The sequence below is a fragment of the Protopterus annectens genome, chromosome 9.part0, assembly GCF_019279795.1.
Source record: "Protopterus annectens isolate FY-2018-M chromosome 9.part0, PAN1.0, whole genome shotgun sequence".
NCBI lineage: Eukaryota > Metazoa > Chordata > Ceratodontiformes > Protopteridae > Protopterus > Protopterus annectens.
The window spans coordinates 1927273251-1927300350 of record NC_056743.1 but is presented as its reverse complement, the minus strand read 5'-3'; the positions used below and the strand labels follow the sequence as shown (position 1 = coordinate 1927300350).

The following is a 27100-nucleotide window of genomic DNA, read 5'->3' as shown; positions in this document are numbered from 1 at the left end:
CTTCACCTCTATTCCACACTCGCTAGTATTCCCCAAGAGGGGAGGGAGAGAGTGAGCTGGAGGAATAGGGGAGTTTCTGGATGCAAGGTGGGTGGAGTCACAGTGGAGGGGGCCTGGGATGGTCAGGCAGTTTCCGAAAGGGAGTGGCAGAAGATCTTGAGGACAGTCTTGGGGTAGAAGTCTTTCTCTGCTGTCTACATCCCTTGGATTGTTGCGCTGAGAGAAAGCATTCCCTTCATACAAAGGATGTTTTTTTAGGTAGTTTCTACGACATCTAGGAATGAGGGACACCAAAAGGTGAAAAATAGGGATTGATAATGTCTCAGTGGTAATTAATAAATGCACATATATATTTTCATGTTTTTTCATGTAGCTCACTAGGAATAGGGTTTTGATTTATGTTTACATATACATTTTTCATGTTTTATATACCGTAGTATTAGGAATATATATATTTATCAGTATGAATTATTTATTATATATATATCTTATTTTAGCTTTCAAGTTTTTATATATGATATTTAATATCTTGTTTCCACATATATTCAATAATATGCTGTTTTTAGAATGCACAGGTATATATATTTGTTTCATTACATCTTCTATTTTCTATTAGGTACAGGAAGCTGTTTTTAGACTGCTAGAATGTTTTGGACATAGTATTTATACATAAATACATTCATATATACCAAAGTGTTTTTAATTCTTGCAGAGTTCATTAGTGGGCTAGGGCTGTATATTTTATATTTTATTTTTCATATTTGCTATGCCGTTTAAATTCTCAGTAGCATTTATGTAATTTTATCTCCCAGCTAGAGGTTGTACTCGCATCATTTGTTTTATAGAATGAGTAGTATCTGTATGTATTTCAATAGGTTCTATGTACATACATAAGTTTAGACTAGTAAGTAGATGTTTAGGTGTTTACATGTTTATATATTTCACATATTGGATCAGCACTTTATTTTATTTGTAGTCTTGCATGAATTTTGCTCTAGACACACAAAGTAGTTAGAGAGTGGAGTTGTGTCTTTAAGACAACAGTTAGTCTTGAGAATTATTTGAGCACTTAGTTGACTAATTGAATAATAGAACTAGCAGTATTAGTATAAAAAGGGAATGCTTTTGTTTTAAATTTGATCTGAAGAAGCGTACGTCAACAGTACGCGAAAGCGCTCATCCTGTTTTTACCGTTCAATAAAACTACCTTGTGGATTTGTGCCATGTTTTTCGATTGAATTTTTCGAATGTGGTGGGTTCTACAGCGTTTATTTTTACTGCATTCTCTGTGTGTTCGCAAGTAGACCCTTAGAGTGTGTGGCATTGGCCTGATCTCTGGTTTTAGATTTTGCAACTCTTTTCCTTTCTCTTGGAGGGATTTGAGGAGCTCAGCAGAGGCTTGTTCAAAAAGTGCCTTATTGTCTAACGAAGCATCCAGACGTTTGGTCTGAACATCCATGGGGAGGGGTTGTAGCCGTAGCCAGGAGTAACGATGCAGCACTGATCCAGAAGCAGAAGCGTTGGAAGCAGCTTCCACAGCATCACAGCTGCACTTAGTAGACTGCCTGGTCACTTGTGATGCTGTGGAGAGAAGAGAGTTTAATTGTACTCTGGTGGGGGAGTCCTGGACCTCAGAAAGAAGGCTGGTGGCCTTAGAAATGGTATTAAGTACAAACTTTGCCATGTGGGTTTGGTAGTTCAGGGCCCTAATAGCCAGAGTCGAAGATGTGTAGACCTTTTTACCTGTCCTGTCCATAAATTTAATGTCTTTATCAGTTGGATAAAGAGCAGAGGAAAGAAGCTGTCTGGAGGTCTTGTCTGCAGAAACAGCTATAACAGCTGGGTCAGCAGGAGCGTTCTTGTAAAGAAATTGGATGTCCTGGGGGACCCTATAAAATCTGTCTGGTCGTTTAGCTGCTGGAGGTTGGGAGTCAAGAAACTGTGAAGCAGCTAAGAATGCATCCTGAAATGCAGGTAGTAAAGAGGCACACCTGAGGGAGTGGGCTGCTCCATTTGCAGAAGGTCAAAGTATATTTTCTTAGAATCTGAGACCTCAGAGGCCTGCCACTTAAAGTGTTCCCTCATGAGGGAGATAGTATCCCAAAAACTAAATTCTTCCCCTGGGGAGTGTGGAGAAATAGAGTCCTCTTCATCTGAAGTAATGAACTCCTTGGGAGATTTGAGTCTCATAAGAGAAGGATTCCTCAGAGGATTAATATTCCTCCTCAGACTCATGGGTTGGTTGAGGAGTGAGAGTAAGTGGGAGTTGTTGGGATTGTAAGGCCTTAAAGAGGATTTCGAAAAAGGATTCCCAGCCTGACATTTGAGGGGGTTCAACATGTTTGGATTTCGGTTTCCTTTTCAAGGGTGTGGTAAACAAGGGAGAAGCAGACGTCAGCCTAGCAAGAGGAGGAGGAGCAGGGGCTTCTGAGAAGGTGAGCTGTGGTACCCCTCGCCATCAGACTCTGATGGCTGAAATACCTCAGCGGACATACCTTCACTATCCTACACACCGGCTTCCATTGTGGTTCCCAGGCCTGCTTGGGAGACCGTTGTCTGAATGGACTTGGGGTCTGCTATCTCCTCTAGAGCCAGTTCGGACGCCTGAAGTGCAACCTGGGATTCGGGCCTAAGTTTCTTCGCCTTCCTCCGAAGCGGCTCGTCAGATGAGCCTACTCCTCCCTCCATACCTAACGCCAAACGTCTTAGTCTCTGATTCTCAAGGTAAAGATTTAAAGCCGCTAGTCAGCTACAAAGTGTTTTGGGGGTGAACTACTTAGACAGAACAGGATCTATGGTTGTGGGCCTCGCCTAGACAGAAAACACTTATCGTGTGTGTCCTTGTGAGGAATCTTGTCTCCCACAAGCACACTTCCCTTTCCTAGCTAACATGCAAGTCTAAAACAGCAGGCAAAACAAGTAAGTGGGCACTTAACTGAATGATCCAAACGTTCGTCTGGTCTCGATACTCGTAACAGTAGTTGTCTGAGAAAACTCAAAGTAAGGTAAAACTGGCGAACGGGCGTCCGATGAACACTGCAGCAGAAAAATTCTAAGGAGGGTACGTGCAGACTTCACCTTTATACCCAACGCCGGTTTATGGCCCTCGTTGCTGACGTCACACGTACCCTCCAAGACAAAGACTTTGGTATACTGGCCGGACGGTGGCACTGCAGGCAGCTACTCCCAATACTGCAACATCAGAACATAAGGACATACTTAATTGCCTATGAACGTACAGGGATTTAGTATTCTCTCACTGTCATTCTGAGGAGAGGAGAAAAAGGTTGGTAAGTGAATGGATTGGTTTAGTGAAATTTCGCTGACCACTTTGGGCATGAAGGAGGGATTGGTGCACAGGGTCACCCTGTCTTTATGGAAGACCGTGTAAGGGGGGCATACCATGAGTGTCTGAAGCTCTGACACCCTTCTTGCAGATGTGAGGGCTACCAGCAAGACTGTTTTCCATGTGCACATCTGCAGTGATGCAGAACTGGCTGGTTCGAATGGAGGTAGCGTAGGTTTCCCCAAGATATAGTTCAGGTCCCAGGGTGGCGGAGTAGGCTTTCTGGGAGGTCTTATGTGTAAGACCCCTTTTAAGAACAATTTCGCATCCAACCTGGACAGTAAAGGAGGTTCCAGGGGTAGGCAAGCAGAGATAGCAGATAGGTGTACTTTCACAGAAGAGTATGAAATGTCTGTTTTAACCAATTCACACACACAAGCTAAGACTAAAGGGACATCTGCTAGAAGGGGGTCCTTATGTCTTTGGAGACACCATAAGTAGAATCTCTGCCATAGGATCTCCTTCTATTAGGTTTCCTGGTCTCCTGCAGGATAGATAGCACGTCCTCTGTGTAGCAGTGTCTGAAGGGTACTAGAAGTTTATCACCCAGAGAGTTAAGTTCAGCATCTCTAGGTGTGGATGGATGAGAGTTTCCTTCTGTTATATGAGTAGGTCTACCTTGTGAGGTAACTTGTGGTGACTGCACATGGCAAGTGACTGTAGAAGGGGGAACCAATGCTGCCTTGGCTAGTAGGAGTCACCAGCAAGATTTCTGGCATGTCCCTCTTGACCTTCAGGAGGACTTTCTGAATGAGAGGGAAGGGTGGAAAGGCATACAGAAACCGTCCCTTCCATGAAATGGTGAACGCATCCACTCTCCAAGCTAGTGGAGAGTGGTGTTTGGTACAGAATTTTATCAGCTGTCTGTTCAGGGAGGAGGCAAACAGATCTACTTGAGGGGTATCCCATCAGTGGACAATATTGAGGAAAACTTCCCCGTGTAACATCCACTCGTGATGTAGGGAGACTGATCTGCTTAGGACATCTGCCTGCTGGTTGTCCTGGGAAGGGATGTATGTTGCCTGTAGGGATAAGTTGTTCTGAGAGGCTAATTCCCAAATTTGCATTGCCAGCCTGCACAGGAAGTAGGACCTGGTCCCCCCCGTTTGTTGATGTACCACATAACAGTGGTGTTGTCTGTGAAGATTAGCAGCGGGCCTAGCTGAAGGATAGGGAGAAAGGCCTTCAGGGCTAATGAAACCACTGTAATTTCCCTAACATTGATATGCTTTTTAGGAGGGATGCCTGCCAAGGTGCTTGTACCCAGTGCCCTTTCACAGTAGACCCCCAGCCCAGATCCGATGCATCTGCGTGCATGTGTTGAGCTGGTGTGGGCTTGAGGAGAGAAAGCCCTGGATTACTTTGAATTTGTTGTATCCACCACCTTAGTTCTGTTTGTAGACAAAGAAGGAAGGATAGCTGGCAGTCTAAAGGATGGCTGTGGTGGGACCATACGTTCTTTAAATACCACTGAAGTTTCCCTCATGTGCATCCTGACTAGGGGGAACATGGGGATGGTGGCTGCCATAAGACCCAGGAGATGCAAGAACTGTCTTGCTGACAAATCGTCTATGTGGAGAAGGTCCTGGAAATGATTTGTCAGGGAGATTACTTTTTCTTGAGGTAAAAATGCCTACATTAGGTCTATCCGGATCCTGAACCCTAGGAAGACCTTGTCTTGTTCTGGGGATATGGATGATTTGGGAAGGTTCAGAGTGAAACATAGTCCCTGAAGCAGGAACACAGAGAACTGGAGGTGCTTTCTGAGGATCTCTTCCTGTTCTGCTAGAATGAGGATATTGTCCAGGTATGGATAGATCTGTATGCCCTTGGTCCTGCAGAATGCTATGGCAGGTGAAAACCCATGGTGCAGTGAACAAACCAAAGGGCAAGGCAGCAAATTGAAAATGAGAGCAGGGCCCAACAAACCGTATTTCCTGTGGTTTGGATGTATGGGTATGTGGAGGTAAGCCTCCTTCAGGTCCAAAGTGGCCATGAAAGCTTGTGGTGGCAGTAGTGGAAGCAGGATCTGTAGAGACAGCATTCTGAAAGAGGGGACTTTTAGATAAAGATTTAGGATGGTTAAGTCCAAGATAGGTCTCCATAGTCCATCCTTTTTTGGAACTAGGAAAAGTCTGGAGTAGAAACCTTTTCCTTCTTGCCCTAATGGGACAGGTTCTATAGTGTATTGAGTCTGTAGGTTCTGGATAATGTGTTGAATTAGGTGGAGTTGATTTTTGGCTGGGAAAGGAATGTCCTGAGGGTAGGTTTTTTTCCTGCCAGGATAGGAAATATCCATTTTCCACTATTGCCAACACCCAGTTGTCTGAGGTGATTTCTTTCCAGAGGGGCAGACAGTGAGAGAGACGGTTAGACAGGGGGAGTAGGGCAAGGCAGTTATACATTGTTGCCATTATTTCTGTCCTGAAAGGACTGTCTTGGGCTGATTGAGAAGAGGTTGTCCTTAAAGAAGGTTGTCTCCTAGTCCCTTTCCTATGCCTACTAGAGGAAGGGTGGGGCTGTAGAAGGAGCCCTTCTGACATAGGATGTCTTAGCAGGACAGTTTGTGTAGACCTTAGGTATGGGTGAGACCAGCAAGTGTTTAATGTCCTGCAGCTCTTTGCTTTTCTCCGGCAGAGTTTTAAAAAGCTCTGCAGATTTCTTTCCAAATAGGAGGTTACTGTCAAGAGAGGCATCTAGGATTTTTGACTTAAAATTCTCTGGCAGAGGTTGGAGTCTAAGCCAGGAGTATCTACGCAGAACTGATGCAGTTGCAGCTGGTCTAGCAGAGGCTTCTGCTGCATCATAACTGCATCTGATTGAGTGTCTGGCTACCTGGGATGCCATGGCTAGCTTAGATGCTATTTCAGTTTTGTTAGGGGAATCAGGCAGGGACCCAAGAAGCGTATTTGCTTGGGAAACCAAGTCCAAGGCAAATTTAACCATTTTTAGTTAACAGCTCTGAAAGCTAGGGTAGAGGAGGTAGATATATTCTTGCCCAGCCTATATATAAACTTACTGTCTTTATCAGAAGGTAACAGAGAAGAGGAAGGGAGCAACCTAGATTGCCTATCTAGGGCCACAGCTATGACAGCAGGGTATGCCAAAGGGGGCTTTACCAGGAATTTGTGGTCCTTAGGCACTTTACAGAAATAGTCTGGTCTCTTTGGAACAGGTGGCTGGGAGTCAGGGTTCTTTGAGCATGAAGCAAATGCATCAAGGAATGCAGGACTCACAGGTGGAATGGCAGATGGGGAGAGTGATTCAACTTGCAGCAATTCAAAGTATCTTTTTTGAGTGTCTGACATTAGGGAAGAATCCCATTTGAAGCATTCCTTCATCTTAGTGATGGTTTCACCAAATGTAATGTTCTCTGGAGGGGAGTCTCCTTCAACAGAATCCTCATCTGGAGAATAACATTCCAGGGGTGAGGCATTGGAGACAGACTCATCTAAACAAGATGAGTGGGCCTCTTCCTTCTTCCTGGGGGATAGGAAGGATTGAGGCAGCAGAAGTAGACCTTAGACTGAGCAAAGGAATGGAGGGGGCTGAGGATGGAGTAGACCTTAAGGACATGAAGGCCTTCATCAGGTATTGAGTAAAGGACTGCCAGTCTGGTTGACTATCAGGTAGGGTAGATAAATGCTTAGTTTTCTGCTTTTGTTCAGGAGTAGTAGTTTTTGGAGACAGGTTAGGTTTAGGCTTTAGGGTCTTAGTGAATGAAAGAGCCTCGGGCTCATGAGATCCCGAAGGGCGTCAGGTAGAACCTGGTTCCCCCTCTACATCGGGAATAACAGACGTCTGAGTTATCTCCGCAGACGTGCCGGCCAGCGCTTCAAGTATGGCTACCTTGAAGGAGGCTGTATAAACGGATGGCTCTAGTGGGCGTCCCTCAACCCCTATATCAGTGGTTGGTGGGCCGTCCGACAACAGAGGTAGTCGTGGTTGGCCGTGAAACTTTGGTCTTTTTCTTTAGCGGTTCTATCGGTTTTGCCGATTCTGGATCCATCCTAAGGGCTATTTTTTTAAGCCTTTGATTTTCTAAATACAAGCAGCTTCTAAGAGGTTTAGGGACGAATGATTGGCAGATGGCACAGGAAGTATGGTGGTGTTCCAGGCCTAGACAGAAGACGCAATGGTCGTGGGTGTCTTTATGCGAAATTTGACATCCGCATTGACATTTACCTTTCTTAGTATTCATCGGCTAAAGTAAAAAGCAGCTAACCAAGCTTCAAGCAATAATATCAGTAAGAAATCCCCAAGGGGTACTTAGCTTTGGACATCTTGATAAAGAGCAGCAATGCGATCGATCTAACGTTCGACTCCGGGCCGAGGTCTGTGCGTACAGATGTCACATTTAAAGCCCCCGGTTTATGACCCTATGTGTGACGTCCCATGCACCTACAGCAACCAAGCTGAAAGCTTTTGTATAGGAGCAGACATTCAGGTCACCTGAGGTGGAGAATCACGCAGTATAAATACTGCAACATGAGAATAAAAGGACATCAGGTGGTACAGGGTCAGGAGGAAGTACACACCTCTAGAAGGCTACAGTAGCTTTGTTGAACATCAAAGATTTCTTTGGATTTCCATTCAAAGTGCTTCATCATACAATAATTTTACCAAGTGAAGCTTCTTCCACTGGGGAATCAAGGAAAATGGTATCTTCATCATGCGAGCCCACCTCACCTGAGGAAGGGATCTGTGATGAATATGCTAAGGAGTGCTCATCAGAAACCGAGTCACCTTCTTCCTTCACAGAAGAGGTGTCTAAAGGCCTCTTCTGAGGAGTGGCAGGAAAAGCTGATGTCTGGGTTCACCCTGAGAAGGAGGGAAACCCGAGTGCCATGATAGCTTTAAATAGGTCCTGACAGAAGTCCATTCACTGCTTTTCCTAGGACATCTCGGGGGGGGGGGGGGGGGGCAAGAAATATTTCTGTTTCATTTTCTTTGGTGCAACATCAGCTTTTACTAAACAGGAAGGCCCTGACCAAGACATGTTTTGATGATGGATCCTGGGATTTCATCTTTGATAAGAATCTGTGTAATTCCCTTTGGTTCCTCTGAAATAATACAGGGATCCCCTTCAAACAATCACTGGTGGTAACAGTTATTTTGAACGTGTAAACCTCAGACATACCAGCGTCCTGTGAGGTTGCAGTAACAGAAGTCTGAGTTGTTGTTGGGCATACTGTGGGTTCTAAGGCCTCAGGGGGTACTTCTAAGGCTAAGTGGGCAGCAGTACTTTCAGACCTAGGCCTCAAATTTCTTTTTATGAACAGATGGGATGTCAGGGGTAGAGGGGTCTGTCACTTTAACTTTGATGAGGCACTTTAAATGCTGCATTTCTAAACAGGAGTTGAGTGAAGAATGTCTGGTTCTGAAGTTCTTTGGGATGAAATACTGAAAAAGTTGCACTATTTTTATAACTGTGATCTGTCCCTACGCAGAAAAGGTACTGGGTGTGGAGATCCATTTAGGAAATCTGCCTACTGCAATCGCACTTCCCCTCCTAGCTAACATCTAACATAGCAACAAACATCAACAATACTGAGAAAAAGAAAGGAAAGTTCCCCAAAGTGGCACTTACCTGAACTAATGAAAGCTAATGGTACCAACAACCATGCACATAACACACTAATGGGTGTGGCACCTGCGTTCAGACTGCCAGTGAGACAGTCTGATGATTTATGTTCATAAAGTACAGTTGTGTACAATTATCATAAATGTAGATGTTCGAGTGTATTCACTGTTGCAGTCATTACATTTGGGTAATCCTGCTGGCAGGTTGCCCTCAGTCGGCCAGAATTCCAAAGTCTTGGGTCCTGCGTTGGCTGCTGTCGCCCCTTCCCTGACGTCAAGTCGTCAGGGGTATAAAAGAAGCAGCCAACGCCATTTTCTACAGTTTTTCTTGCCCCAGATTTTTACCTTCATCTACAAGCAAATACACCACATAGGTTGTATAAATCAGAAAAGGAAAGAAAAGCTCCAGCAGAAAAAAGGGGGATGGTAGGTGGGTAACCTGGACTGCAACAGTGAATACACTCGAACATCTACATTTATAGTAAGTGTACACAACTGTACTATGTTCTTCGTGTTTTACTGTTGCAGCCATTACATTTGGGTAGAGTCCCAAAGCTATGGTTGGGAGGCTGGGGCTAAACAGCATTAGGAGCGGCTATGAGGCACTGCAGAACTGCAGTGGCAAAGTCTGCCCTGGATTTAGAGTAGAGTGGCAGACGATAGTGCTTTGTAAAGGTGTGCACTGAACTCCAAGTAGCAGCCTCTAAAATGTCTTTGGTTGGTACTCCCCTGAGAAAGGCTGCTGAAGTGGCTGCAGCTCTGGTTGAATGTGGCCTAATGCCCTTGCATGGTGTAGATAGCAGAAACGAATGCAGTGGCCTATCCACTTTGAAATAGTCTGCTTTGAGATAGCTTTTCCTTGTGATCCTGCAGCATATGCCATTAGTAATTGCTGTGTTTTCCTGAAATCTTTGGTTCTGTCCAAGTAGAATCTAAGCTGTCTGTGTACATCCAAAGAATGCAGAATTCTTTCCCCCTTGCTCTGTGGATTTGGATAAAAAGTTGGCAGATGAATAGTTTGGTTAAGAGCCACCCTGGACACCACCTTAGGCATAAATGTTGGGTTTGTCCTAAGAGAGACCCTGTCTGGATACAAAATGATAAAAGGTTCCACCTCCATGGGTGCCTGTAGCTCTGAAACTCGTCTTGCAGAAGTTATTGCTAGGAGCAGAGCTGTTTTCCAAGATAAAAACTTTATATCAGCAGTAGCAGCTGGCTCAAAAGGAGGCAGGGTGAGTTTTTCCAAGACATAGTTAAAGTCCCATGCAGGTATTGGTGATCTCTTTGGAGGGCCTTAAATTTTTGGCTCCTCTGAGGTACTGCTTGAATAAAGGATGAGAAAAGATTGGTGGCCCTGTACTGTAATGAGCCGAAAGGGCAGAGGCATGAATTTTAATTGATGAAAAAGATAGGCCTTTGTCCAGCATCTCAGTTAAGTATTGCAAAATCTGAGGAATATTTGGTACAGCTGCATCAGTTCCTTGTGCCTGGTTCCAAGCACAGAATCTCTTCCATTTCCCACTGTAAGATATTCTAGTACTAGGCCTTCTGGCTTCCAAAATGACATCCATCACAGCTTTACTGAGAGGTGTGTTTTGTATGACTACATAATCCACCATGCTGCCAGGTTTAAAGTACCACGTTGGCTGTGCAGGATCTGATTGTTTTGCTGGGACAGTAGAGGAGGTATTTGAGGTAAGGTCCAAGCTGGGCACTGAGACAAGTTCCTTAGGATTGGATACCAGTACTGGTGGGGCCAGTCTGGGGCAATCAGTATCATCTTTGGCTTTTCCTGTCTGACCTTTAGGAGTACCTTGGGGAGGAGAGGCAGTGGAGGAAAGGCATATACTGATAGGTTCTTCCAGCTGAAAGATAGAGTGTCCACTTTCAATGCTTGTCTGTAATAAGTCCTTGTGCAGAATCTTTTTAGTTGGTAGTTGTGAGGCGAGGCAAACAGATCTATGTCCGGGCATCCCCATTTCCATGTTATCATGCTGAAGACTTGTGGATCCAGCTGCCACTCATGGGGATCCATGAGGTTTCTGCTTAGCTAGTCTGCCAGAGTGTTTTCCTTTCCTGGCAGGAATTGTGCCTGCAAATGTACATGGTAAGTCAATGCTGTGTCCCACAAAGTCATGGTTAGTCTGCAAAGGGGGTAAGAATGTGTGCCCCCCTGCTTGTTTATATACCACATGATCGTGGTGTTGTCTGTCTTTATCAGTAGTTGTCCTGGATGAAGTAGGTCCTTGAAGGCTGTCAGGGCATTTTGAACAGCTAGCATCTCTCTTTGATTGATATGTAGATGCATTTGGTTTGAGGACCATGTGCCCTGAATGCATCTTCCTGCCATGTGGGCCCCCCAGGCATAATATGATGCATCCGTTGTTAGTGTCTGCCTGGCTGGGGGTAATGTGAATGGCTGTCCCTTGTTCTGGTGACAAGCCTACGCCCACCATCGAAACTCCTGTTGCAGGCAGGGAATGAGAGTAATCACTGTCTCCAGGCTGTGGCAATGTTGAGTCCAAACACTTTTTAGGTACCACTGAAGTTTCCTCATATGCAGTCTTACATATGGAATTAGTAGGATGCAGGATGCCATGAAGCCCAAAGCCTGCAGAACTTTTCTTGCAGATAACTGGGCCTTTGTTGCCAACATTTTGAAATACGTAGTCAGTTGCCTTTGTCTGGCGTGAGATAAGACATCTGGGCAGTTGTATTTAAGCTTGCACCCAGGAATATTATCTCTTGAGAGGGTACTAGTTTTGATTTCTATTCGTTGACTGTGAACCCTAGGCATGTTAGAAGCCTTTTCACAAACGCCAGATGCTGTAGAAGAATGTCCTTGTTTTCTGCTTGAATTAGACAGTCATCCAAGTAAGGATATATTTGTATTCCTCTTTGTCTGCAGAATGCAATTACTGGTGCCAGGCACTTTGTAAAGCCGCTGGGAGCAGTAGATAAGCCAAAAGGCAGTGCAGAGAATTGGTAATGCATTGAGTCAGCCTTGAATCTGAGGTATCTTCTGCACGACTGTCTGATTGGGACATGCAAGTATGCCTCTTTTAGATCTAGAGTCACCAGCCAAGCATTCTTGTCCAGCATGGGCAGAAGCTGCTGCAAAGTCAACATTTTGAATTTTGGAATATCCAGGAATGCGTTCAGAATAGATAGGTCCAGTATTGGTCTCCAGGGCTTGTCCTTTCTGGGTACAAAGAACAGTCATGAGTAAAATAGTAAAATCCTTGTCCCTGCTCCTGCTCTGGTACTCGTTGAATGGCCCCCATGTCCATGAGGGATGAGACTTGTTTTTGGGTCTCTGCCCATTGATTTTTTTGGCACATCTGGCCAGCCGTTTGCCTTTGGCAGGGTATGGAAATGGAACTTGTAGCCTTGTGACACTATATTTAGAACCCACTTGTCCTGTGCCAATTTTTTTTTCACATTTTTTTTCACATTGCCAATGTGCCAATTTTGAGAAAAAAGTGCTAAGTTTCCCTCTAAGGGTGCTGCCAGGAAATAAGTGCTTGGTGCAGGCAGGGGGGAGTCATTGGGACTGTTTCCTGTATGGTTGTGATTTGTCTTCTCCAACTTTGGAGTTAGAAGCACCCCATTACTTTGACCTATATGAACCTTGCGCCTGGGATCTGCCTCTAGGGCGTCTGGATCTGCCCCTTTGAGGTCTGTCTGACACAGGAAAGGACCAATTCTTTGTAGGCCAGTGTCTACTAAACCTAGGTGGCTGTACTTGTAAAAAATCTTTGACAGTTTGCACAGATGTAGCTTTGTCCTCCATTTTCTTTAACACCTCTTCTGCCTTAACACCAAACAAAGTATCATGCTGTAAAGGTGCATCTAATAATTTAACTTTGACATGATCACGTAAATTTTGTTCCTTTAAACAAGCATACCTCCTAATTACAGAACCCATAACTGCAGCCCTGCAGGAGGCCTCCAAAGAATCAAAACCACATTGCAAAGTATGCTTTCCAACTTGTTCAGCTGCATGCAATAAATCCTGCATTTCCTTGTTTTGTGCACAGAGTTTAACAACATTTTCTGTTTAAGCAATGCCATGACATGTTGCTGATATCTGAGCATATGAAACTGACAATTTAAGGCCCTTATAGCCAAGGTAGCATATGTGTAAATAAGAAGTTATGTACCTACCATAACGTTCCATGTTAGTTGTCTTCTCTCGCCTTCTTTCTTGCTTGATGGGTTCGGAGCCGATCCCTCGGCTCCGACTCGGCACTTGCTAAGCTCGAGAGTCACTTTTACCAGCTCGAGGCAGCCCCATATCCCATGATGCAAGGCGGTAAGTACCCAGATCTCGTTTGCTGACAAAGGGCAATAGCACCAAGCATAAAATACTTCCCAAAGGAAGAAAGAAAACTTACAGATGGAAGAAGGACCAGGTCTGAATGGTCTTCAGCATAGTTTCTTATACAAGGTTTGTCCAGGCCAGGGGGAAGGAGGGAGGGTCGCAAGAAAGAAGGCGAGAGAAGACAACTAACATGGAACGTTATGGTAGGTACATAACTTCTTAATGTTAAGTTGTCAATCTCGCCTTCATTCTTGCTTGATGGGACCGCGTCCCTAGCACCTCTATCCTGGGTGGCTCAATGGAACAAACTCTTGAGGACTGTAGAGCCAAAACTGGCTCTGTCCCTGGAGGCCAAGTCCAATTTGTAATGGGAAACAAAAGTGTGAGGAGTAGCCCAAGTGGCCGCTGCACAAATAGTGTCCAAAGGAAGTCTAGCTTGAAAGGCTGTAGAAGTAGCTAAGCTCCTAGTTGAATGTGCTTTAGGTTTTGAGCACAGCTGTTTTCCCTGAGCGTATAAATTTCAGAGATGACCAAGAAAGCCATCTGGACAAGGTCACTTTAGAAACAGGAAGGCCTTTTTATTATCCGCATAGGAAACAAAAAGTTGATCAGATTTTCTAAATTTTTGTTCTGTCCAAATAATATCTAAGTTGACGGTGGACATCAAGATAATGTAGCTTTTGTTCAGCTCTATCTGAATAGTTAGGAAAAATACAGGAGATCAATGGATTGATTCAGATTGTTCTTTGAAGCGACCTTAGGTAAAAAGGTTGGATTAGTTCTCAAAGATACTCTGTCTTTGTGAAAAACAAATAGGGGGTCGAACCGAAAGAGCATGAAGTTCAGACACCCTCCTGGCAGATGTAATAGCCACTAGGAATAAAGTTTTCCAAGAAAGATATTTCAGGGAACAAGAAACAGCTGGCTCAAGGGGAAGAATCAAGGATGTCAGCACTAAATTTAGATCCCACTGAGGAGGAGGATTCCTGATTGGAGGTTTTAGTAGGAAAATTCCTTTCAAGAAGGCCCTGCAGAGCCTATGGGACATAATATTATGATCTGCTATCCCGACATGAAAATTGGAAATAGCAGCCAATTGAACTCTGACTGTGGAAGAAGAGGAGCCTGCATGAAAAATCTCTGCTAAGAAGTCCAGGACTGCCTGAACAGGGGCAGTAAAAGGATCAATATTTTGGGCCTTAGCCCAATAAGAGAAACGTTCCATTTGCTTGTGTAAATCCTCCTGGTAGAGGATTTTAGTGAAGCTACAATGATGTCTCTAACTGGGTTAGAGATCAAAGGAAGCCTGGCTAAGGAAGGAAGTGGAGCAACCATGCTGTGAGGGTGAGAGAAGGGATTGACCGGTGCAGCTGACCGGATTGGTGAATCAGAAGATCTGGCACTGGGTCCAGATGCCACGGCTGCACCAAAAGGTGATGATGGAGGAACGGGAACCAAACTTGTCGAGGCCAGTAAGGGGCAATGAGAATCAATTTGGCTCTCAAAACGGTAGCTTTCTGGATCACCTGAGGGATCAGAGGAAATGGAGGGAAGGCATAAAGAAGTCCCTGGGGCCAATCCTGGGTCAGAGCGTCTCTGGGGGGATGGCCTGATAGAGGGAAGAGGCTGAAGAAGTCTGGACATTTGCTGTTTTGGGGAGTAGCAAAAAGATCGCAACATGGACGACCCCATTCCAGAAAAATCTCTTCCGCTATAGATTGCTTGAGAGACCACTCGTGAGGCATGAGGATAGCTCTGCTCAATCTGTCCGCTACAATGTTGGTTTTCCCAGGGATATGCGTTGCTACCAGAAACCGATGAGAGGAGATCGCCCATTGCCATAGTCTGAGCGCTTCTCGACACAAGGGGTAGGACTTGGTTCCGCCATGTTTGTTGATATACCAAACTACAGACATGTTGTCTGTGTGGACTGCAATTGTCCCTACGGGAAGAAAGTCGTTGAGGGCTTGCAACGTTAAAAGCACTGCTCTCATCTCCAGGACATTTATGTGCAGATGGTACTCGAACGGTTGCCACGTCCCATGAACCATCCTGCCCTGATAATGACCCCCCCCACCCGATCAGGGAGGCATCCGTGGTGACAGTGGCTATCGGGGATGGGGGTACAAAGTACCTGCCTTGGTGAACCTGAGACGATGTGATCCACCAAGCAAGGTGCTCTTTGCATGTCTGTGTCACCAGAATCTGGTGACGCATTGGAAGTTGCTGGTATGACCACTGTGTGAACAGCATCCACTGAAGAAGGCGCATGTAGAATCGAGCCAGGGGAAGAAGAGTAATGGCCGCAGCCATGAGACCTAATACCTTTAGAACCATTCTGGCCTGTATTTTCTTGCTGGCCAAAATGATCCTGACATGAGTCTGAATGTCTGAAACTCTTTGTTCTGTAAGGGTAGCTGACATCCGAACAGTGTTTAAGTTTGCCCCTATGAAGGTAATAGACTGGCAGGGCGATAAGGATGACTTTTCGAAGTTGATTGAGATGCCCAAATGAGAACAAAGGTCTATTGTGTAATCCCTGGCTTGTATAAGCTGATGCCTGGTGGTGGCTGACAGGAGCCAGTCGTCGAGATACGGAAACACCTGGAATCCTTGACGTCTCAGGTGAGCCGTGACCACTGCCATGCATTTGCTGAACACTCTGGGGGCTGTAGTGAGACCAAAGGGCAGGGCTCTGAACTGGAAATGACTGGACCCCAGCCGAAAGCGGAGAAATCTCCTGGAGCGTCTGTGAATTTTGATGTGATAGTACGCATCCTGAAGATCTATTGAGCACATCCAGTTGTCCTTCTGTAAGAAGGGCAGAATTGACTGAAGAGTGACCATTCGGAATCTTGTCTTCCTGACAGACTTGTTGAGTCTGCTGAGATCCAATATTGGTCTCCAGTCTCCCGTCTTTTTGGGGACCAAAAGAACCTTGAGTAGATTCCGGGCTCTGAATGGTCTGTTGTAACTGGCTGAATGGCTCTTTTTTGCAGTAGTTTTGAGATTTCTGACTCTGCAATCTGCCTTAGACCGGGTGGTACATCTGGAAGGGAACTTGAGGGGAAGGGACTTTCCTCGAAAGGAATTATGTAACCCTTGGATATGATCGACTGTACCCATCTGTCTTGAGTGAGGGAATGCCAGGCTTCTGGGTACAGTGATAATCTTCCCGACTGCCTCCAAGGAGGGACAGCCGGGCAACACCTCAGGGATGCTGAAAGGGCTTGTCAGAGAGAGGCTCCCTGTTTCCCTGGTTCTTCGGACCCCTCTGCCTCTAGAGCGGCGTCTGTTGTTGTTACCCCTCTGCCTCTAGGGGTAAACTGACCACGTGAATCCGGGCGTGACTCCTTGGGATTTACGGAACCACATCTTCCCGCCTTCTGTCCTTTCGGATAAGGTCTAGAAGGGGTGGAAAAACGGACTCCAACAGCAGAAAGAGTCTTGCCGTCCTGCTCGCACCTGGTCAAGGTTTCTTCACCTGAGGGCCAAACAAAGCTGACCCATCAAAGGGAGAATTTGTGAAGGACGCCTTAAAGGGATGCGGAAAATCACATAACCGTGTCCAGGCTTGGCGCCTAAGAGCCACACCTGTACCTGCTCTACTCGCTCCATCCGCAGCATAAGATATTAGCCGCATGGAGGAGTTTGCAATGGAATTGAGGGTTCCTAGCTGCGAAGCAATTTTTCTTGAGCCCCTGCAGCTGTAGGATCCTGAACTACTTCTCCCAGCTCCTTCAGGATATCCCTCTGGAGTCTGGTGAAGTGACATAGGTAATTCAGCAACGCATAGCAAAGGTCGCTGAGGAAAACATCCGCCACCGTACCTATCCATGGTCCTAGAGTCCTTATTAGGAGGATGGACGGGCACGGAAGGATCTGCAAGTTCCTTTTGGTGGCCGCAGCCACCACCATGGCATCAGCGGGACACCCTTGGTAAGGAATTGTTTGTCAGACGGGCAGTGATAAATTTTGAAGGCCTCCTAGGGACTGGCTCTACAGAGTCAGGAGCTGCCCACGCCTTTCGTGCAATAACCTGCATAAGGGGGTCGAAAGGCGGAGACACCCAGGAGGTGGAGGGCCGAGATCCAAACGCCTCTAGGTATACTGACTCATCCTCAGAGGGATTGTTGGTGGGCCAGTTTCCTCTGTTTCAGAAGTTCTAGGATGTCTGAGAAGGAGACATCCTCAGAGGGGATCTAGGGATCCCTCTGACTCATCAAAGTCAGTATCCAAGTGACAGACTCGGGGAGTCTACATGCTTCCTCTTACAAGTCCTCTTCCTAGGAGGATCTCCAAACATCAGGAGAATCCTCGGAAGAGGGGAAATTCCCAATGGGGAAACCTGAGGCGGAGGATCTCTGGGTCCTGTAGCAAGAGAAGTGGCAGAGATGTCAACAGGTACTATAGAGGGAGGAGCTACGGAACAGACTGCTGACTGATACCAGTGGCCAGTACACTCTTCATCACCTCAAATGCTCCCTCCCAGGCAGGTCCGAGAGGACCCGCTCCAAGAGCTAGGAACTCCAGGGACCACCGAAGGGAAGTCTCCGAGGCAGATGTCGGAGCCGAGCTCACCAAGGCCGAGGCTCCAAGGGGAAGAGCGGGTTCGACAAGGGTCCGATGCCACTCACCCCTCGGAGGAGACCATGGAAGCCCGACCACCGAATCCCTCTAAGGAAGGTCTCAAGAGGAGATAAGAGTAGAGGCTGAAGGAACAGAAGGGGTATCCGTCCTCCAGCCGTAGCAGTAACCATTCCGAAGACTCCAACCCAAGCTCTGAGGTAGAGTTGAAGGAGGAACTGTAACGGGTGTGGACCAACAGTCGCCTGTTGAGACGGACTGTGTAACATTTGGGCCAGTACCTGTGACTTAAGTAATCTACTGACCACTCTCTCTAGGTCATGATCTGACAACCTGGATGACCTTGAAGATCGGCCCGATGGCTCCGTTCGATAGAAGAGGTGAAGCCGAGCCGAAAGTACCGGCGCGAAGGAAGGACACCCCGACCTCTTCCTGGAATGAGCCATCGGACCCGATACCATAGATCCTGTCAGAGCCGACCTCGGAGCCGACAGGAAGTTCGATGTATCGGCTCCAGCCGGAGCCGATACAGCCACCAAAGTAACGGTGTCGGAGCCGATCGGAGCCGACACCGATGCTCAGCACATGGGTGTCGGAACCGATCGGAGCCGACACCGGCGGTCGATACAGATTCGCACCGATAGCCATCAGTGCCGAAGGCTTTGTTAAGCCAGAATCGGCTCCAGCCGAGCGATCTCGACTCGGAGCGAGTCGGAGCCGAGGCCGCAGGCTTAGAAACAGAAGCCTGGGCCTTGGAAGATTTAACTGATTTTGACGGAGCCGACTTAGCCGGAGAGCCCTCCGGCTTAAGAAGGCCCCTAAGAATCAGTTTATTACGCCTTTCCTGCAGGACTCTCTGGCTGAAGGAATGACAAATAGCACAGGAGTCCTGCAGGTGAAGAGGCCCCAGGCAATACAGGCAAGAAGTGTGACCGTCTGTCAGAGACATCTTCTGACAGCACGAGTCACACTTCTTAAAACCTGAGACCCTCTCCTTTGACATAGTGCTTAAACACACACACACACCAGTCAAAAAACTTAAATTAAAGAAAATACCAAAAGGTATTCCTAAAAATAAACACACACACGCCTAACAGGAGGGATGGGATGGGTAAAGTTTGACTAAAAAATATTAAGGAGACAGGGATTTCTGTCAGGAAAACTAAATAATTAACTTATAACTAATAATAATAAGTTTTTTAACAAAAAGGGGCTTGAATATTAGTAAATTGAATCACTTACCAGGAGCTGGTAAAAGGAGGACCTCATAAGCGAAGCGGCAAACGAGATCTGGGTACTTGCCGCCTTGCATCATGGGATATGGGGCTGCCTCGAGCTGGTAAAAGTGACTCTCGAGCTTAGCAAGTGCCGAGTCGGAGCCGAGGGATCGGCTCCGAACCCATCAAGCAAGAATGAAGGCGAGATTGACAACTTAACATCCTTTTTTTCCCATCTATCCAGTGCCCTAGAATCCCTTGTCAGAGGGGGTAAGGTTTTTTGCAGCGGAAGCCTTAACTCCATTGGGACCCTGTGAAATGGTTTCTGGGTTTGCAGCAGGGTTTTTAAAAAGGAATTTATGAAAGTCAGGAACCCTGTAATATCTGTCAGGCTTAACAGGAGCTGGAGGCAAGGAGTCAGGGGTCACACTAGACTCCGAAAACACATCATCTACAATGTCTAACACAGGTGAAATGGCTAGAGGCCTGTGTTGAGGAAGTAAAAGGAAATCCCTGAGCCTCTTTTCAGATTCTGATAAATCTTGGCTCTCCCAGTGGAAATACTCCCTCATGGTATGCAAGGTTTCCCCAAAAGAATAGTCCTCTGTAGGAGAAGCTGAAGGTATAGATTCTTCAGCATCAGAATCCTCATGGGGGGAAGAGAATATTCCTGATCAGAAGAGGAATCAGAAGAAATAGAAACCTGATCTGAACATTCATAGTCAGTCTCTTGCCTAGGCCTCTTATCAGGAGGGGGATGGGAACCCCTGATCAAGGTAATCAAGTCTTCGGCCATTTTGAGCATCTGTTTTTTGGGCATAGAGGCCTGTCCACGTGGCTCTTGAGTTTGTTTCTTTGCTTTAGAAGGTGCTTTTGTCTTTGAAGCTGAAGTCAGTTTAATGTAAAGATGTTTAGGTCTGAATACACCCTCAGAAGCCGGTGCCTGCTCAGCAGCTCCGGACCCATCTGAGGGAATAGTGTCCAAGGCTCCAATACCTTGAGTTTCCAGCGGCATAGCCGACTCCAAGTGGGAGTCGGTAGCGGCCTGCGACTCTAAAGTAGCAGGGGTCAGGGGCTGCGAAAGCTCCTCACTGAGAAACGGCGACTGGCTTAGGAGAAGCTTTGTTGTCGGTTTTGGACCTCGGTTGTTTATCTCTCTCCTTTTCTTTTCGTTTTTTGTTAACTCCGGTAGTCGGATGGCTATCCGACATTTCTGGATAATTAAACTGGTGTCCAAAATAGTTTAAAGCAAAATCATACTGACGCTTAATAGTGCGTTGGTTAAATCTAGCACAAAACCGACAACCAGAAACGTTGTGATCAAGGCCTAGGCAAGGAATACAGTAAGAATGAAAGTCCTTATGAGGTATTTGCTTTCCATAAGAAATACAATTATTAACTTTTTCTGACATCGGTCTAGAGCAAGAAAAAAAGTTTCCACAACGGGGTACTTAGCTTTATTGAAGACTTTGGGTCTGAAACTCGAACACGAAAATCTCAGGAGTTGGCCGACCAGCACTTGTGAACTGCTTCTGCTTCAGGCACCGCGCGGCAAGAAAGACTGAAAAAAATGGTGTTGGCTGCATGTTTTATACCCCTGACGGCCTGACGTCAGGGAAGGGGCGACAGCAGCTGGCGCAGGACCCAGACTTTGGAATTCTGTCCGACTGAGGGCACCTGCCAGCAGGATTACCCAAATGTAATGATTGCAACAGTGAAATACGAAGAACATCTCCACTTATGTACCCTTATACCCACTGGTTTAGGTCATACGATTTGGCTTTGGTACCTTAGCTGGACATCATGGTAATTTGATGAGATACCCAACAGTTTGGAATACTGCAACTGTGATAAAAGGAAGGACATACTGTAAATATTGTACATATCTTCACACTGCTTGAAATAATGTGAATATTGTTGTTTCTTGCTACCCCTTTACTGTGGGTATTCCATCACTAAAAATACAAGGGCCTAAACCATAAAAACTATGCACACCAACTCACAGCTTTGTACCTTTTCTTGCTATCATACAGGCTACTATGATGCAACCTTTGCCTTGCTATCACATAGGCTACTATGAGCCAATCTCTGTCTTGCATACAGAGCCTTCACAGACATTATACTGTCAGACCTCAAGTCCAATGGTAGGATAAATACCTAATCAAGAGATTTCAATCTCTTTTGCAAAATAAAGCAGGACATGTTGGAGGGATAAATATGGAAGACAAAGAATACTGCCTTCTAAATATGCAAGACAGAGAATGCTGCCTTGTATGGGACCATCTTCCACTCACATAAAGCAAAAATACTTCTCTTACTTTATTCAAATGTAATCTGGACGACTGGATGGGAAACAAAAATGTATCCCTGGTTTAGCACGCAGTAAAGGGGCAACAAGTAAATGCCCCAACATATCACTGTTTTGTCGGGTCTATATCACATAGTATAAGTTAAGTAACTTTGAACACCTACTGGTCGTACCATTATGTTCAACATGGAACATAATGGACAACAAAATAAACTGGTGTAAGCAGGGGGGGCAAGCCCCCCTGCACCCACCACTACTTAAATATACCAACTCAGAGATCGCACCACATTGAAGTGAATGGAAACCTCTGCCTATGGAGATTTCCATTCACACGCTCAAACTTTTACAAATTCGAACATATGGTCTCGACCATATGTGGTTCGAACTTATAAAAGTTTGATGACGTGATAGGAACCTGTTTTGTCTGCCTCTGGATTACTCACACAAACTATAAAGGCAAAAAAAACTACCGTGGGAATTTAAGGCTAGGCTTATTAAGATCCTCACAAATCAATAGCCTAGTGAGTACCTATGAACTTTAAGACCCCTCTCCCATTCCCCAAACTCACGCTGTACTGAAATGATCCTTTCGATCCAGACAGGTCATCTTCCTTATCTGGTCACCGTAACAAGCTTCCCATCTTGGACAGCTGCTCCAGCAATCCTACAGACTCACTCTATGTTCTTCCATGCCATCACATCTGCCATTCAGTCCCATTCACCTAATACTCGTAGATCTATTGTTATAATAAATATATCCTCAAAAGACAGCTGAATCATCTCAGAGGTCTGCTGCCTCCAACATGTAATTCAAGTCAGAGACTCGTCTCAACAACCTCGATCAGTGCCACTATACCTACTTAAAATGTACAGATAATGAACATACAGGTCCTAGTGTGGTAGGCAAATTCCCTAAATATTGGCCATTCTACCATGAGATAAGCTAACTTGTCTCTCCCTCATGCACACTTCAGAGCTGTTACATCAGCATGTGCAGTGAATATTTACAGGAAAGACAAGACTGCATCACCAGTGTGCGCCTAACCCCAGTATTCATACACCATCACCTAAAATAACTTTTGAAAGGACTGACTGGTACTGTAATAGCTAGAAGTCTGACAGAAGGCATTTCTACATGTTGCTTATACGTACATGTTACTTGTTAGTGAATGTAGAGCTCCTTACGCCAGCATGACTCAAGTTTAGGATATTTGATCAGGAAATCTGGGAGTACAGCAGCCGAGACTCCTACAAAGTTACTGTTCTATATAGCAAGGGGCAGCGACTTCTGATAGGTTGAGTGCAACTCAGACCATAAACCACGTTCATTAAATCAGTTGTTTATGCTTTCAACATCCCATGCAATGATAATTTCTTAGAGATGTCAGGAATGCAAGGGCTATACACCATAAAAGATACTGCTCCTGTAGCACCTTTTATTTCAACTCTACTGATTAGGGATGACAATACGAAAGAAACTACCACAAATCCCAGTATCACAAACAGGTTAAGTTGAAAGACACTTTCAGTGAATCTTAACGGAGCAAACCTTTCACCACATCCATGTAGGAGGAGATACCCCATGCCCCCTTAACTTATACATGCAATCTCCATGGGTAAGCACTCATCAGCACAACCTGTTCAAGGTCCTGGGACTCGTAATATTGGGCATCAAACAGCTGTTCAAGTATGGTCAGGAATATAAGACAGAAGGACTGTAATAACGTAATATAAACAAGTTAGCACACACCACCTCTGATCACCAAAAAGTACTTAACCATATGTTTTCCAATATGTATGGCATACCTGTCACAAGTTCCAACTTTTCAGTAGGGCTTCCTTCCTCGTACAGCTTCGGATGACAGCGATTCCCAATCTGAGCAATAAGTTCATCTGGTAAGGAAGTCAAGTCCTGCCGTACCCGCACTCGACTCCTGGAGTCTGAAGTCATGTGATCAGGTAAAGCTTCCACTCTCTCTGCTGCAGTTGATATTAACAACACGTTAATAAGGAGTAATTGGGATAAACAATACTTTCAGTTATTGACAGACACTAGAGACTAAATTAATTAATAATGAAATTCTAAAAAGAAAAAATAATTAAAAAGATCATAAATGGGCTACAGAACTTGGAAGGATGTGGTCTGTGTGGCACTAAATGGAAACAATGGTATTTTGCTAGAATGCTAGCCACTTCCATCTTTTCCATATTTTATCCTTCTCTTCTTCCTATGGCATGTCTACCGTAAGTTCTTCCTTAAGTGCAGTGCAGTCTAGGCATCTTATCTGCCAGGCCATACATTTCACATTGCCAGTTTCCTCCTAATTTGTATATGCAACACAAAGCAAAACTTCCTCATTCCTTCTTCCCAGTCCTACATCTTAAATGCAGATTACCTCTTGGAGTAGCTTTATCAAACTGACCGGACCACCATATAGGCCTCTATACAATCTGCAGAAACTGTGCACAGACACACGAAGGTTAAAACAGAAACATTCTTACCTTCTCAGCTGACCTAACGAGAGGGCCCACCCTGGTGGGTCTGAACTTCAGGTTCATCCTCTCTTTCCTTTCCAATTCACAGTATTTTCACAGAAGCCATCATAATCTGATGCCCCTGCTATCCATGCACCACATACAGTGACATCAAATCAGACCATAACAGCATGCCTAGCCCCAGACCCTGCCAGCTCACCCCAACCACAGTGTGTAACACAGCTTCCATCAAATCAAGAAAAAGTAAACATACAAACAACAACAACAAAAAATTATGGTGTAACACCTATATAAAAATACATACTTGACCAGCTTACAGGAAACGAAGATCGAAGGCTGGACAGAGAGGCCAACCAAACGTGGGGGAACAGGAATGTATCTGGGACCTACCATGGTGAATCTCCTTATAAAATCATCAGTCATAAGAAGACGTCTTTCATGTCCAACACCAAGTCCCTTCCTGATGGATCCATAATCAAGTTGACTACAACATAAATGCACCAGGGTGAAAGGATCTGGAAAGCAGACAACTGTTCAGAAAGCAGAAAGTACAGTTTTGTACCTACCATAAATGTAGATGTTCGAGTGCTAATACAGCTGCAGTAATCACAGATGGGTTCTCTGCCGTCAGGCGGGTCCTTGGTCGGCCGAATTCCAAAGTCTAGGTCCGGCGTCGGTTGTTGTTGCTTTCTCTCCTGACGTCAGTGAGGCCGGAGTATATAAGACACAGCCGACGCCATGTTCTTCAGTCTTTCTTGCCCCAGATGTCAGGTGCCCCCAGAAGGAAGGCAATACATAAATTATATATATACATGCAATGCAATATAATCCAAAATCAGTAGTTGCAAGCAAATAAACCATAGAAAGATAACCCAGTCAGGTTGTATGAAGAGGGGGTTAGGCCCCATGCCTTTACCAAGAGGGGAAGGCGGGAGGGTAACTTGTACTGCAGCTGTATTAGCACTCGAACATCTACATTTATGGTAGGTACAAAACTGTACTATGTTCATCGTGCATACAGCTGCAGTAATCACAGATGGGTAGAGTCCCAAAGCTATGCACAGGGTGGTAGGTACTAGGTGGAACTGGGATGAGCCAGAATGCCCTGCAACACAGCAGTGGCAAAGCCTGCTCTAGTTTTGGAATATAAAGGCAGGTGGTAGTGTTTTGTGAAGGTATGTACAGAACTCCAAGTGGCTGCCTCCAAAATATCTTTGGTAGGAACTCCTCTGAGGAAGGCTGTAGAGGTAGCTGTGACCCTGGTGGAGTGGGATCTGATGCCTGTGGGAACAGATTTCCCATGATATGAATAACAAAACCATATGCAGTGGCCTATCCACTTTGAAATTGTCTGCTTGGTAACTGGCTTCCCTTGAGCCCCTACAGCATAGGACACAAAACGTTGTTCTGATTTCCTGAAGGACTTTGTTCTGTCCAAATAATAACGTAGCTGCCTATGGATGTCTAACGAGTGTAGCAGCCTTTCCCCATTGTTTTGAGGATTGGGGTAAAAGGTAGGTAAGTGTATGGCTTGATTTAAAGCTACCCTGGATACCACTTTAGGCATAAATGACGGGTTGGTACGAAGGGAAACCCTGTCCTGATGGAAGATGAGAAAGGGCTGCACTGCCATGAGGGCCTGTAGTTCCGAAACCCTATGAGCTGAAGTGATGGCCAGAAGGAAGGCTGTTTTCCAGGACAAATATTGCAAATCTGTTGAGGCAGCTTGTTCAAAAGGAGGCAATGTTAATTTTTCTAGAATGTAATTAAGATCCCAGGCTGGTATTGGTTGTTTCCTTGGTGGTCTTATATTCTTAGTCCCTCTGAGGAACTGTCGTAAGAGTGGGTGAGAAAATAAAGGTGGATCCGTGTTGAATTCTGCAGAAATGGCTGAGGCATGGATTTTTATGGAAGAAAATGAAAGTCCACTGTTCAGCAGCTCAGCTAGACACTGTAATACCTGAGGCAAATTCAGTTTTCTAGGGTCCTGGCCTTTTTTTTCTCATTCCAAGAGCAAAACCGTTTCCATTTTGCGGAGTAAGCCTTTCTAGTAGATGGCCTTCTGGCCTCCAAAATGACATCCTGCACCTCCTTGGAGAGTAGGGTCTGTTGTGGTGTTAAAGAATTTTCCATGCAGCGAGATTGAGTGTTTTCAGCTGACTGTGAAGAGTTTTGTAGCTGTGCTGAGTCAGCAGAAGAGGCATTAGAGGTAGGGACCAGGGAGGAGTATGTGTTAGGCTCCTCAGGAGCGGGTACCAGTGTTGCCTTGGCCAATCTGGAGCAATCAGTATCATCTTCGGTCTGTCTGATCTTGCTTTCAAAAGCACCTTGGGCAGAAGAGGCAGAGGTGGGAAAGCGTAAACTGTCCATGCTGTCCAACTGAATGAAAGGGCGTCCACTCTCCAGGCCTTTGGATGAAAGGTCCTTGAACAAAACTTTTCCAATTGATGATTCCTGTGGGAGGCAAAAAGATCTATGTCTGGCCTCCCCCATGCTTGGATTATCTCTGTAAACACCTGAGGATGCAACTTCCATTCGTGTGGATCTGTCATATTTCTGCTTAGATTGTCTGCCAGCGTGTTTTCCAATCCTGGCAAGTACTGTGCTTGAAGTTCGAGTTGCCATTCCAGAGCCAAGTTCCAAAGAGTCATGGCTAGTCTGCACAAGTGGTATGAATGTGTTCCTCCTTGTTTGTTTATGTACCACATTACTGTGGTGCTGTCTGTTCTCATCAGTAACTGTCCTGGATGCAGGAGGTCCTTGAAAGCTGTAATTGCATTTATTACTGCTAGCATTTCTTTTTGATTGATGTGAAGGTGCTTTTCCTTTTGGGACCATTTGCCCTGAATGCACCTGTCTGTCATGTGTGCCCCCCAGGCGTAATCTGAGGCGTCTGTTGTGATGACTTTATTTGCTTGAGGCTTGCAGAATGGGAGACCTGTGTTTGCTTGACATGCTTGGGCCCACCATAGAAATTCCTTTTGCAAACATGGAATTATTGGTATTATTGTTTCCAAACTGTGACTGTGTTGAGACCATAGGTTTTTTAGGTACCATTGAAGTTTCCTCATATGCAACTTTGCACATGGGATTAAAAGAATGCAAGATGCCATGAAGCCCAGAGCCTGCAGGATTTTCCTTGCAGTAAGCCTGGTACATTTTGCTAGTATTTTGAAGTACTGAGTTAGTTGCCCCTGTTTTTCTGGCGTAAGATAGGCCATCTGGGTGTTTGTGTCCAA

The 27100-nt window shown here is 45.4% G+C and overlaps 1 protein-coding gene across 2 annotated transcripts in view; it reads right to left on the bottom strand.

The window, feature by feature from the left end:
- Positions 1–27100, bottom strand: part of NACC1 (nucleus accumbens associated 1) — a 652977-nt gene that overhangs the window by 333466 nt on the left and 292411 nt on the right. For both annotated transcript variants that reach the window (XM_044084734.1, XM_044084735.1), the window contains exon 3: positions 23172–23345. In XM_044084734.1, coding sequence (XP_043940669.1) covers positions 23172–23345 — 174 coding nt within the window. The remainder of the gene's footprint in view (positions 1–23171; positions 23346–27100) is intronic.